Here is a 13924-nt window from a genome sequence, read left to right as displayed (position 1 = left end):
CCTTCCCCATGGTTAATGAGACAACAACTGAATGCCCAGGTTTACCTCTCGATGTCCACGACACTCGAGCGAAGTGGCAGGGAACTGTCTCACTGTCTGCGCAGTACTTCTTGAATCCGTTGTCCGGAGGGTGGTCGTACCTCATGCCCCACGTTGGGCACCACTTGACCTGTCCAGCAGGTCCAGTTATTTGAGTGTCTCGAGGGGACCTTCTCCTAAGAACCAAATGGGGCGAGGGAGAGACGGAAACCAAGTGCGAGTAACGACACGTAAACAGTCTGGATAGCATCAAGGTTTCACTGTATTCAGCAAGGCTCAAGGCTTAAATGCACAAGCAAAAGGGGAAGTACTTCTCAGCAGGAGGAATGGGGCAGCGGAAATTTTTGTTTTGGCTACTACACGGGGAAGCAGGAACTTGGTGGTATCAGGGTACATCTTGTGGTCAGGACATCTGGCGCTGACTTAGGGCTGGAACATTCTGTGGTTGTTCTCAGAACGGTGCGTTGGTGGCCCGCTTTTGACCCCCTTTTCTTCTCGGGGGGAGAGGCCCAATTGGGAGATCAAGACAATAGAGTTGTCTTAATAGCTCCCAACACAGCTTGTGTCAAGTTGACACATAAAACCAGCCTGCACAACACACAAACATAAGTATAGAAAAGCTGGGATCTGTCTAGGCCATGATGGATAGTCTCCATGAATAATAGCAACCTGGAAGCTCAGTCAGTTTATTTCATACATGTGAATTGGAAAAGAAGGTGTATTGTTTACAGCTGAACAAGGAGGCAGGGGCACAATTTCAGACTCCAGCCATCTAAGAGAAGGAAGCTGCAGCTGATCATGTTGCACACATTGTCAACATTCATTTGCATACACTCAAACTTGAACAGAGGAAGGCTAGGTTATGCCTCTTATCCTCACCCAGGGAAGCTTTGCCCTGCACAGGGCTGAGGAATTGGATGGGTGACCTGGCTGTGCTCAGGTCAACAGCACAGGTTCACTCACACATTCACGCAGCACTTCCTCTGTCTCTCTCCTTCTTGGCCCCCACATCACCCTTCCTCTACTCCCCTAAGTTTTTCATGTCTCCTGTACAACTCCTCTTCAAATTGTCTTATATTCTTAATTATTATTGTCACACACACACACGCACGCACGCACGCACACACGCACACACAGCAACCCGAGTCCGTATATTATGATTTGAGTATATATTTTTAGCACTGAGCCCTTATTATTGAATAGTTAGGTGGTTCATCTCCAGAATAGTTCTCTCTCTCTTACCATCATGAATTGCCTGTGTCTCTTCGTGTAGGGTTTGATCCCTGTGAGATTTTCCCCATCCACACTGGCATGTCAATTGATGTTGATATTGTTTAGATTTTGTTTAGGCAGTCATACTAATAGATATTTCATAGGTGTGAATTCCCTGTTATTCCTAGGAGATACAATATTGCAGCATACTTCCTGATTCAATGTTTTTACAATCTTTGCTCCCTCTCTTGAGTGTTTCTTGAACCTAGATGGATTAGCTTGGGTTTGACAATGTAAAGTGAGTTGTTATCTGCATTTTGACCAGCTGAGGCTATCTATAGTGATTTCTGTCTTCTGTATAAGGAAGCTTCTTGATGCAGGGTAAGAGCTACACTTATCTTTTGGGTATAAGGATCAGTATCTAGAATGAAATTTAGCATTATTTTAGTCTACAAAGTGGCAGTAGTAGGTGTTTGCCTAAGATCCATGACCTCAGTACCCATGAGTGATTAGATAGTTAAATAATACTAGGAATGTTTTCCCTTCTGTTGAGCAATAAGGTAGCTGTTAGTTATTACCAATATATAAGTACAACTATTTCATCTTTAGGGATATCTTGTTCATTGTTGTTGTTTGTTTGTTAGATCCTGTATGGAACATTAAATGTGTTCTGTCTTCAATCTTTTTTGAGGGGACATCTGAGTCTTCTTGAGGTCAAAAGATATGATAATTCTAATTAGCTCAAATACTAATCCAGAAAATAAAATATTTTGAAGAGCTTGACAGATTTTGAAAAATGAGGGAAACTACCTAAATGTTTTTTATATTTAAAGTAATTGAAGTTACTGAATACATTTGCAAATGGAGGTTCTGGAAGAGGAGAGGTTGTTCTTTGTGGCTTTTCAGCATTGGGGGACTTGTTTCTGAATTCTCTGATATGCTCACGATGATCTTGATGTCACCTACCAAGGACTAAATACTGGATCTAAGTGGTTCTAGAGATTTAAAAATAATTTTCTGAAAAATTGTGAAATTAATATGATCAAATTATTGAAATATCTTATGATTTTCTTCTCCAGTGTAATTAAATATAATAGGATAACAATCACCTGCACATGCAAAGCTATCCCATACTCTAATACTAAAGCAAGGTGCTATACACCTTCTTTTCATAGCCTTCAGTTTTCCTCTTCTTTACTGTCTTCTAAACCAGGTATTTCTAGCTGATAGAAGCTTACTTTGATGACAAACATATACTTGACATTCCCTAAGCTCCCCATGAGTCCATCAGTTCTTCATGTCACCGAAGGCAACCAAGAGTGTCTCCTCACTTGCTTTCTGACCAAGCTGAGGACAAGCTTAGAAATCTTCTAGTTTCTATTTCTTGTCTTTTAAATGTCTAGGCTTAACACATTTATTTTTTTAAATCTCACTGTGAAAATACCAGCATTACTACAACCTAAATGCTGCATCATTTTATATGTTGCGGATCTGCTTCCTTGTCTCATTATTATTGCAAAAGACCTATATATAATCCAGAAACTTTTTTATTGTTTCCATTTTTATTTGATGTTTCCAAACATAAAAAAGAAAGCCAAGATTCTTACAATTCTTACAACAGTTCGAATGCAACTATCTCAGATGAGACCATGCAAAGCAATTCTTTTACATACCCATTTCTCTCCTTCACCTTTGCTGCTTCATACAGTGTGATTGACAAAACTGGATGGCTTGTCATTGGTAGACTATATTAGGGGCCATATTTCCCTCAATGGCTAGTACTCTTTAAATATATTTTCAGTTTCCAGAAACTCTTTAACTTCATCTAGCCTATCTAATGTTCTGTTGGCATTGTCAAATTGTATTTTATCTCATCTATAGAATTTTCTGTTTTCATGGTATGTTTTTAGTTTGATTTTTATATATAATGTATTTGTATAACATATTGTGCATCAAAATATACATACATATATTGAACTCATTCAGATCATTATTTTACTGTTATTATAATGAGTTGTTCATCGGTAGGCTCTTGTTTCTTGCTGTATTTCTCTTTTCAGCACTTGATAAATTTGTTTAATATTGGAGACTATTACTAGAATACTGCTGTGTTTCTTTGAAAGCGTTTATTGATATCTGTGCAGTTCGTCACTTATTTCAAATATGTGGAGAACTTTCAATGTCAAGACATTTTCTTTAATCTGATATGGGTATTTACTGGCCAAGGTCCTTTGGCTTGGTTCTGGTGAGTACCAGAATATAGCACATTGGATATAATGAGGCCAATGTTGGTGGAGTCAGAGGGTTAGGGATGACTCATCCTCGGGTCTTTCCTGTAAGTGGACATGTCAGTTTCCTTGATCTTGAGGACATCTTATTGTGCTTAACTATTCATTCTTTGAATTCAGGGTAACTGCTCATGGTTGGAGATCAGCACCAAGGCTTTACTCCTGGGCCAAGCTGAGTTTGAGCTTTCTACTTTGTGAGTGTGTGAAGGAAGGAGTGTGGAGTTTCATAGTTAGAGGGATACAACTACTACTTGTCTCTAGGGAAGTTTATTTTCTATTGGTGACTACTTTTGCAACCTTGTGCCACTCTGTGTGGTACTTTGAGTCCCATAGAATTGGTGGACAGAACATGGTGTATTTTCTGGAAGAGTGTATTGTGTAACTTCCTAAACTGGGCTAAAGGCTTATGAGAACTCTGAGAGTCTCCTGTATGGATTTAGAAAGGAGCCACTAAGGATGTTCCATTTTCTTTTGCCTTGCAGCAGTGAATTCATCTTGGCTCTGAGCTGATGGTATGGCCACATGGCAAGCCAGAAAGTCGCTTCAGAATGCTGTGTCTCTGTGTTGCTGGCTGTCTTCATGACATTCTGAGCCCACAGAAGAGTTCTCCTTCAAACATTTTCCTGGAAAAAAAGTTGTTTATTTTCTTTTATGTGTACAAGTTCAGCCTTGGAAACTAGTCTTCATTCACAATGATAGTGACTCTTATCTAGGATATATACATTCTTTTATTTTTGTTTACTGTTATTCATTTATATAAAAGGCAGTCATATTTATGTCATGGCTTACATCAGTTCTAGATAACATGCTGTGGCATACTGTTCTTTTTCTGAAGAAAGCTTCTGGTCGCTGTCATGTCTTGTTCATATAACTGTTTTAAAATATCTTTCAAGGAAGGACAGATAGAAGTATAAAGAGGGATAGGAAAAAAATTGAGCAAGAAGGACTAAGTTAGGTCAGGGTAGGAGGATAGCATAAAGGAAGGAGAATAGGGAAGGAGAGCTAACATAAAGTCCTTTGAAAAAGTAGTATGAGAACCAACTTCTGTAGACATACAAACAATATGCACTGAATAGAATTTAAAGGTACCTTATAAAAGTAGGCCAATATTTCTCTTAGACACAATAAGGGATCAGATAAAAAAGCCAGGGTCAGAAATTAGTTATCTCTTTTGCAATTGTTGATCAGTAGGTTACTAGGTGTCCTCAAATACTACAGACTCTTGTCATTGCTCTTGGTTACTTTCTAGAACTTGATAGTAAGATCCCATTGATGAAGATATCACATACTTGAGTCATAGAACTTGGAGAAATAAATCTGGTACTGACCTAGGAGCTACATCTTTATTGGCAGGTTTCCATTATGCTGGAAGGAGAAAAGTAAAAGTTGATCTTACCCAGCTGTGAAGCCTGTGAGTTATGTTAGTGTTTGGCCAGACAAGATATGCCTTCTGGAGCAACAGTTGCACAAACGGATGAGAGTAACCATCCACTTTCTGATTTCATTTAAGGCATGATCCACAAGGTTGAATACATGCCTGGCACAGTTATAAAGGACAAAAATCTATGGCTAAAAAAGTCATAGGCCCTCAGGGAGACTATACTACTATTTTCCTGCTAAATGAACATAAACTAAACTGCCTTCTAGTGACTGATCAATGTATATATAGACAAGTGCATCTCTCATCCATCATCAGGGAAACTTCTTTTTGGTGATGAATAACTCCAAGTTCTAAAAGCACAAAAACCAAGAGACTACTCAGTGATCATTCCTAAACAGATCATCTACATCTCAATCTCTGCTTTCTAGGACCAGGGATCACTGTGGAAGAGGGGATAGAAGGATCTCAAGACCTGGAGCTGGTAGACTACTACAACAAAACAATATTTTCTAGATGTGAAAACACAGTTGTATATATGAACACAGCAGGTGTGGCAGTAGGCACAAGAGATATGTGACATCATAGCATGGTAGGGATGGTTAGGAAGTCCACCCCTATTTGAGGAGTTATGGACACCTGGCAACTGCTAGGACTGGAGAGTAAATTTTCTTTAGGAGCGTGGCCCCTGAAAGGCTCCAGTACATGAACCCAAATTCATCTACATACAGACAACACTAAGTAGACTCTATTGGATTAAAATGTAGAACAGATGAAGTTGGGAAGAAGATAACAGTGGTGGGAAAATAAGGCAGGAAATGGAAGAAAAAATGGGGAAAGAATTTGGTTAAAACTCATTTTGCCCATGTATGAAATGTTCAAACAGTAAAACGAAAGGAAAATCAATTTTGAAATTATTAAGTACTTTAATCCTCACAACAACCTTGAGAGTTAGGGGATATAAAACCACCCCAATTATGTAGATAAGGGATTCTTAGAGAACCACTCTGAGGTATAGAGAGGACAGAACCAATCCATGTTCAAATGAAGATTTGAAGGCTGGGTTTCTAGTACTAAGTTTTCTGCTCTTTTAAACACTGTTTCTTTATGAACTTTACTACAACAGCTGTTCATGTTTTATTTCTATGTATATTCCTAACAGGTTACATCTGTGTTTTATTACATAGAATCAATAATGATAAGGACTTTAGAACATAGTAGATGTCTTACACCACATCTTAAGAGTCATAAAGCTGCCTTCTTACTTGCCAAATTATAGTGTGAACAGATAAAGCCAGAATAAAAATCCCTCTAAGTTTATAAACTAAGAAGCCTTTTTTTAGCTTTAAGTAGTCTATACTTATTACCTTCACTGCAATCAAGATTTTATTTTAGATTTGTAGAGAGACTGAGCAATAGAGTCAGCTAAGCTAGAATGAGAATGTATGTTATTTATTTGTCAAATCCAAACCAATAATTAACAAAAGCTTAAAATAAAATTATCCTGAATGATCAACTCTGAAAATCATTATACCAACATATAGATTACATTAAATAAAATACGGTAGTCTTTCCTATGCCTCTCAGGTCATCTGAAGAATTGCATTAAAAGATGAAATCATAAACAGAACAAAACATTGAAAAATGTCTAAATTAACTAGGGAAATGGTCACAACAAAGAAGAAATGAACTCAGTGTTCCTACTTGACCCTATTTTGTAAAATTTTTATATATTTGTGTGTATACATATGTATATGCAAAATGATAACCAAATTAAAAGAGGTTATCGATTTGAGAGCATAAGAAGGGTTGGAGGGAAGACAGCTGGGAAGAGCTGGAAGAAGGAAAGGTTAGGGGGAAAGTGATATAATTTTATTGGAATAAGGTTTTAATTAAAATGTAAAATACTTTAAAAAGTAACTAACAAAAAGGTCAATCGGGAAGATACTCTTTTCCATTCAACGCCCAGTATATGGTTCAAATACTGGAATGTTTCCTTCTCTATCAATTTATATACTTCCTAGTTCTTGCCTCCATTTAACTACAATATAAAGGAAATAAAAGAAAACCAAACAATATGTCCCCTAAGAAAGATAGAGAACAAACACTCTTAATTATTTTCCTTAAAGCAAGGGTAACACCCAGTACTATCAAAATCATAAGGTGTTTCTATTTGCATTGAACTCATATGTGTGAATTTCATGCTCAAGTCTAGAGAACTAATGGGAATACTTAAGGGCCCTAGGTATTTAAATAACATCAAAATAAAATGATCTTTATCAAAATTTGAACTAATCATATGCATAAAATGCACATAACACATGAAATAAAACATTTGCTTGCTGCACATCTGACAGGGGATTAATATGGAGAACACAGAAAGACCTGAAAAAAAGTAAGAGTCATGAGACCAAATAGCCTAGTCTTTGACTACCTACAAGGAGTACAAACCAATAAATATATCTTACCCAGTTGACAGGAATGGTAGCTCATGTCTGTAATAGAACTTGGGAGCCTAAGACAGGACAGTTTTCACAAGTTTGAGGCTAGTTTGGGTTGTAGGACAGTCTGGATGGTGCAACGAGAACTTGTAATAAGACATCAAACAATAAATTAAAAATAAAATAAGGTAGACAAATTAACAAAGTATATTGCATACTTATGAATGTGTTGAATAAGATTTTCTATTATGGCCACCTTAAATACTTTATAGCATCTTACCCAACACAGTAATTTATAGGCTTCTGAGTACTTTGCTGGATTTTTATGAATGTGTTCCTTACTTGGAATATTCTAGGGTTTTGTTGTTGTTGTTGTTGCTGCTGCTGGTTTTCTTTGTTGTTGTTGCTATGCTAAAACATGGAATAAATAACTCACTGGAAGAAACGTTTCTATTATCTCATGGTTTCAGAGGTGTCTATCCATAGTAGACTTGGTCTCTTGTTCTTAGAATGTGGTGATCAGGGGGACTGTGGCTGAATGGCATGGCAAAACATATATATGTATATACCAGACAGAAAATGACCAGGGACAGCAGGGACAGGATAGACCCTTCAAGTAAATACATTCCCCCACCCCCGGTGATATACTTCCTCTGACCAGCCTCATTCCCTAATGAATTATTCATTAAAACTTTATCCCACTGATAACTTAGCATTCTCCTGGTTCATTTATCTCTCAACAACAACATCTGGGACTAAGTGTTCAGCACATGGACCACATGAGGAAGAAATTCATATCAAAACCATAAGACGATGAACATTACTTCCTAACTGATTGGATTGTATCTGCCTGCTGGTATTGCAGGTTGTACTTCACAGCACAAACATCTGAGGTAAAACTTCAAGTCTCATGGGACAGAAATTATCATTTGAGTCTTATCTTAGTGAAAATAAGTAATCAAAGCTAGATGAACCTTGTTTTCAAAATTAAATATTTCTGTGATAAAAGAAGAGGAAGAAGGAGGAGAAAAAGGGGGAGAGGGAGGGTGGGGGGAGGAGGAGGAGGAAGAGAAGAAGAAGAAGAAGAAGAAGAAGAAGAAGAAGAAGAAGAAGAAGAAGAAGAAGAAGAAGAAGAAGAAGAAGAAGAAGAAGAAGAAGAAGAAGAAGAAAGAAGAAGAAGTTGTTGAAGGAGGAGAAGAAGGAGGAGAAGAAGACTCCTTTTCATCATGGTGCATTTTTTTTCCTTTTCCATTTTTTATTAGGTATTTAGTTCATTTACATTTCCAATGCTATACCAAAAGTCCCCCATACCCATCCACCCCCACTCCCCTACCCACCCACTCCCCCTTTTTGGCCCTGGAGTTCCCCTGTACTGGGGCATATAAAGTTTGCATGTCCAATGGGCCTCTCTTTCCAGTGATGGCCAACTAGGCCATCTTTTGATACATATGAAGCTAGAGTCAAGAGCTCCGGGGTACTGGTTAGTTCATAATGTTGTTCCACCTATAGGGTTGCAGATCCCTTTCGCTCCTTGGGTACTTTCTCTAGCTCCTCCATTGGGAGCCCTGTGATCCATCCATTAGCTGACTGTGAGCATCCACTTCTGTGTTTGCTAGGCCCCGGCATAGTCTCACAAGAGACAGCTACATCTGGGTCCTTTCGATAAAATCTTGCTAGTGTATGCAATGGTGTCAGCATTTGGATGCTGATTATGGGGTGGATCCCTGGATATGGCAGTCTCTACATGGTCCATCCTTTCATCTCAGCTCCAAACTTTGTCTCTGTAACTCCTTCCAAGGGTGTTTTGTTCCCACTTCTAAGGAGGGGCATAGTGTCCACACTTCAGTCTTCATTTTTCTTGAGTTTCATGTGTTTAGGAAATTGTATCTTATATCTTGGGAATCCTAGGTTTGGGGCTAATATCTACTTATCAGTGAGTACATATTGTGTGAGTTCCTTTGTGAATGTGTTACCTCACACAGGATGATGCCCTCCAGGTCCATCCATTTGGCTAGGAATTTCATAAATTCATTCTTTTTAATAGCTGAGTAGTACTCCATTGTGTAGATGTACCACATTTTCTGTATCCATTCCTCTGTTGAGGGGCATCTGGGTTCTTTCCAGCTTCTGGCTATTATAAATAAGGCTGCTATGAACATAGTGGAGCATGTGTCCTTCTTACCAGTTGGGGCATCTTCTGGATATATGCCCAGGAGAGGTATTGCTGGATCCTCCGGTAGTACTATGTCCAATTTTCTGAGGAACCGCCAGACTGATTTCCAGAGTGGTTGTACAAGCCTGCAATCCCACCAACAATGGAGGAGTGTTCCTCTTTCTCCACATCTACGCCAGCATCTGCTGTCACCTGAATTTTTGATCTTAGCCATTCTGACTGGTGTGAGGTGGAATCTCAGGGTTGTTTTGATTTGCATTTCCATGGTGCATCTTATGATATAATGCTTACCTATCATCACACTGGATTTGATAAAACTTGATTCTCATTCATGATTTTTGAAAGGGTCAGGCTGTAGGAATGAAATCAAGAGAGCACGAAGAGAGGGGGACTAAGAATACAAATGAATGACAACCGTAGGTAATATACAACATAAATAAGCAAGAATACTTACTGTCATGGACTTTGGAAATAAGTTTAGCGTGGGTGAGAAGGAAAGCAGTGCTCATGGGAACACGGGACTTTTCCTTTTGGGAGGTGCAGCTTCAACTGTAACAGTTGCTTCCATTGCAACCATATAAATAGGCATTGGTGACACAAGAAAAATAAAGGTGTGTGTTGTTTCCAGCTGTCTCAGCCTCAGCCCTGTAGTAGCTTCATTGATACCTAATTGGAAGCACTTTCTTTTCCTTTAATTGTCCTCCTCTTTCCTAGAAGGACAAGAATTTGTCTGGACAGCCACACAAGTGACCTGCCAATCATTTCTTTGTCCCACACCCTGTCAATCACTCAGTGAGGCTCAAGGATTACAACTGGATTTATGTTTTTCTTTCCATCCCACGCCGCAACCTCAATCCTGGCATACAGCATCTTGCTCTTGGATCTTCAACGTGACCTCTCTCCTGACATACCATGTCTTACCTAATCCCCATTCCTACTCATACCTGTGCGATTTACCCTTTATTCACGACCTGATTAAAATTCTGGATGCCCAGCTCCTGAAGGGAAATTTCCACCCCTCTTTAGGATTATAAATATTCATAAGTTTACAGCAACTTATTCTACTGTCTCCTTCTTTAGTACTATAGTATTGGAAAAGGCTTCCTGTCTGCATATACTTTGTAGTACGTATGTTCTTTAGCACAAAATTCCAACTTTATCTATATTTTTAATTCTGATACTAATTATTAGTACAGAGTGGCTTCTCACAACTCACTCTTTTAGTTTCTCTTTTTCACATTCTCTCTCTGTCTCTCTCTGTCTCCTTCTCTGTCTCTCTGTCTCTCTTTCTATATCTAGCTGTCTTAGAGTTTCCATTGCTGTAAAAAGGAGACACTATCACCAAGGCAACTCTTAAAAAAGATAGCAGTTAATTGGGGCTGGCTTACAGGTTCTGAGGTTCAGTCTATTATCATCATGGCTGGAAGCATGATAGCCAGCAGGCAGGCAGGCAGGCAGACAGGCATGGCACTGGAGGGGCTGAGAGTTCTACATCTTGTTGTGAAGGCAGACAGGAAAAGACTGATTTCCAGGCAGCTAGGGGGAGGGTCTCCAAGCCCCACAGTGACACACTTCTTGCAACAAGGCCACACCTACTCCAGCAAGGCCACACCTATTCCAAAAAGGCCACACTTCCTAATAGTATTACTTCCAGAGCCAAACATATTCAAATCACCATACTAGTAAACTTTCATTCTTCAAAATTGTAGCCTAAATTGGGCACAGCAGCACATCTTCTTAATCCCAGAACTCTCGAGGAATTGTCAGGCATCAATTTGTAGATTGGAAAATTTATAGGTTGAAGGCAGCCTTGCCTACATAGCAAGTTCCAAGTTAGTCCGGCTATGTAGTGAGTGCCTGCCTCAAAAAAGCATAAAAAAAACACTCAAAAAACATAATTCAGACTTCATAATAAAGATCTCTTGTTATATCTCTCCAAGGTTTAATTGCTTCTTATATAAACTTTTTAAATTACGCTAAACCAACTTGTTTCTGTGTCTTTCTCCTCTGCTAAAGTACAAGTATCCTCTAGGCAGAGTACATATCAAAACCTTAAGGTAAATATTATGGTCTATGAAGCACTTTAATGTCATAGGTAATAACTTAAGAATTACTTTATAAGCTACATTTTTATTGTTTGAGTATTTCATTTGTGCACACAATGTTTTTTGATCAAATCTAGATGGTAAATCTGTAAGTTAAAACTGCTAATGAAATAGTAATTACTACCATTATCACTACTATTGTTATTGATACTAAGATTACTAATAGTGATGAGGTGTGTTCTAAGTTGAGGTTAGCATAAACAAAGCAATGTATGTAAAGTATTTAGTAATATTTATAAAAGGGTCTGATATCATGATTTTGATCTCATTTTATTATTAATCTTATTATCCTGAATAGTTCCATTAATCAATTAAAATAAATGGAAAAACTAAACAGCTAATGCAAAAGAAAAAGAATTGCTTCATATGAGTGAACATTTTCAATTCATATCTTTCAAACAAAATGGCGGGTTTTCATAAAAATTACAAAAATCATAGCACAGAATGCTATTTGAGGACTCAGAAATTAAGTAAATAACAACTTCTGTGTTGGATAAAAGATGGTCCAAATGATGTGCAGTTCCTAGATGTAGTGCGTAGGGAACCTTGGACAAGTCAGTGGGACCAGTCACAGGGACCCGGAGTAACAAGTGTCACCAAGTACAACTCTCAAGCTGTGAGGTTTGGCTGGGAATACCAACAAAATACAAAGATCACCGATCATATCTTATAAGTGATGTTGTTACTTTAGAAAATGTTTTCAATTTATTTGATTTGATTTGATTTATGCATGTGAGTGTTTTTGCTTGCATGCATATCTGTGCACCACATGCATACAGAACCTGCAGAGTCCAGGAAAGGGCATTTGGTACCCTGGAACTGGAGTTAGAGTTACTTGTGAGTCACCATGGTAGGTGCTGGAAATCAAATCTAGGCCTTCTGGAAGAGCAGCCAATGCTGTTAACCACTGAGCCTGTATGGCTACTTTAAAAAACAAATCGTTAAGAATTTCTTAAGATTGTTTTTTTAAGTCTTATTAAAGTCTTTTGTTGTTTAACTGATTGCAACTTATGTAACTATGCAAACTTGTGCTTAAAATCTCCCTTGTTTAAATTATGTAAAATATTATTTATGAAGTATCAGTTTTTAAATTTAGCCTTTATATTTCACTAGCAAAATCAGAGCCAAGAAATGATCACATCGATAGAGCTTTACTAAAATGTCGACTGTGCTTGTGGTTTGGAGGTGGGGAGGAATTCAATCTACACAGTGCTTTCGTTGAGAGTCAAGTAACCCAGTGTTCTTAGCAATACAAATTATTTCACGAAGGAACCAACATTAGAAACACACATGAGCAAATTTCTGAATTGTTATGTTTTGTTCTGTCATCACAGACCAGTTGAATTTTCACAAACAGCATACCCACGAATCGAATATCAAAGAAGACAACAACAATTTTGGGACCCTATACGACTAGCTCTGTTCACATTGGCAATTGTCGCAATCGTAGGAATCACAATTGGCATCGTCACTCATTTTGTTGTTGAAGGTAAGTATCCAGGTCATGTTTCTATTGTATAAGTGCACTCTGTTGCTTCGAAATTTAACATTTTGATGACATTAAATGGCAAATATAATATTTTAGCGTTGTAAAAGTACAGTGTGCTCAGAACAGAAAGCTTATATTACACGTTTCTTCATAATAAAATTTTAAATTGGCACTACACTGGTAGGCAAATGTAAATGACACACAGAGAAGATATATATATATAAAATCAAGTTACGAGCTTGCTTGCCCTTCTCACAATCAATATATTAATGAATCACCTCTAAGAAGCTTCTGATAGCTAACTCAGTGGAGCTAGCTAGTATCCCAGCTATTCAGAAGACCAAATCAGGAAAGCAACAAATTCAAGGACCTTCTGGGTTACAGAGTAAGACCAAGGTCAGCCTGATCAAGCAGACAGCCTGCCTCAAAGCTTAAGAAACAAAGGATGTTGAGAGTGTTTGTTGCTCAGTACAAGAGCAATTGCCTAGCAGGTGTTAGGATGCAGATTCAAATCCCCAGTGCCACAAAGAACTAAAGAGACAGAGACAGAGACATAGAGAGACACAGAGTGGTGGTGGTGGGGTACAGGAGAGAGGTAGATTAGAACAATGGAAAAGAGAGCAGAAGGAAGGAATGAGAAGGAAGAGAAGGGTAAAGCTTGTAATATAAAAAAATGTTACCCCAAAACACTTTTAAAAAGTCAAAGCCAGCATTTTATATGAAGGAAAGTCAAATTATTTCATGACTGGCAAGAACATAAACCTCAGGACTAATTCCTATCTGTATGCAAAAATGGTTA

The 13924-nt window shown here is 38.1% G+C and overlaps 1 protein-coding gene across 1 annotated transcript in view; it reads left to right on the top strand.

Annotated features, from left to right (window-relative positions):
• Positions 1-13924, top strand: part of Tmprss11f (transmembrane protease, serine 11f) — a 111199-nt gene that overhangs the window by 62408 nt on the left and 34867 nt on the right. Inside the window, exon 3 of the mRNA NM_178730.3 lies at positions 12971-13125. Within this exon, the coding sequence (NP_848845.1) occupies positions 12971-13125 (155 nt within the window). The remainder of the gene's footprint in view (positions 1-12970; positions 13126-13924) is intronic.

This window comes from Mus musculus, chromosome 5, assembly GCF_000001635.26.
Source record: "Mus musculus strain C57BL/6J chromosome 5, GRCm38.p6 C57BL/6J".
NCBI lineage: Eukaryota > Metazoa > Chordata > Mammalia > Rodentia > Muridae > Mus > Mus musculus.
The sequence above is the reverse complement of the archived record's forward strand: the minus strand, read 5'-3'. Positions and strand labels throughout refer to the sequence as shown.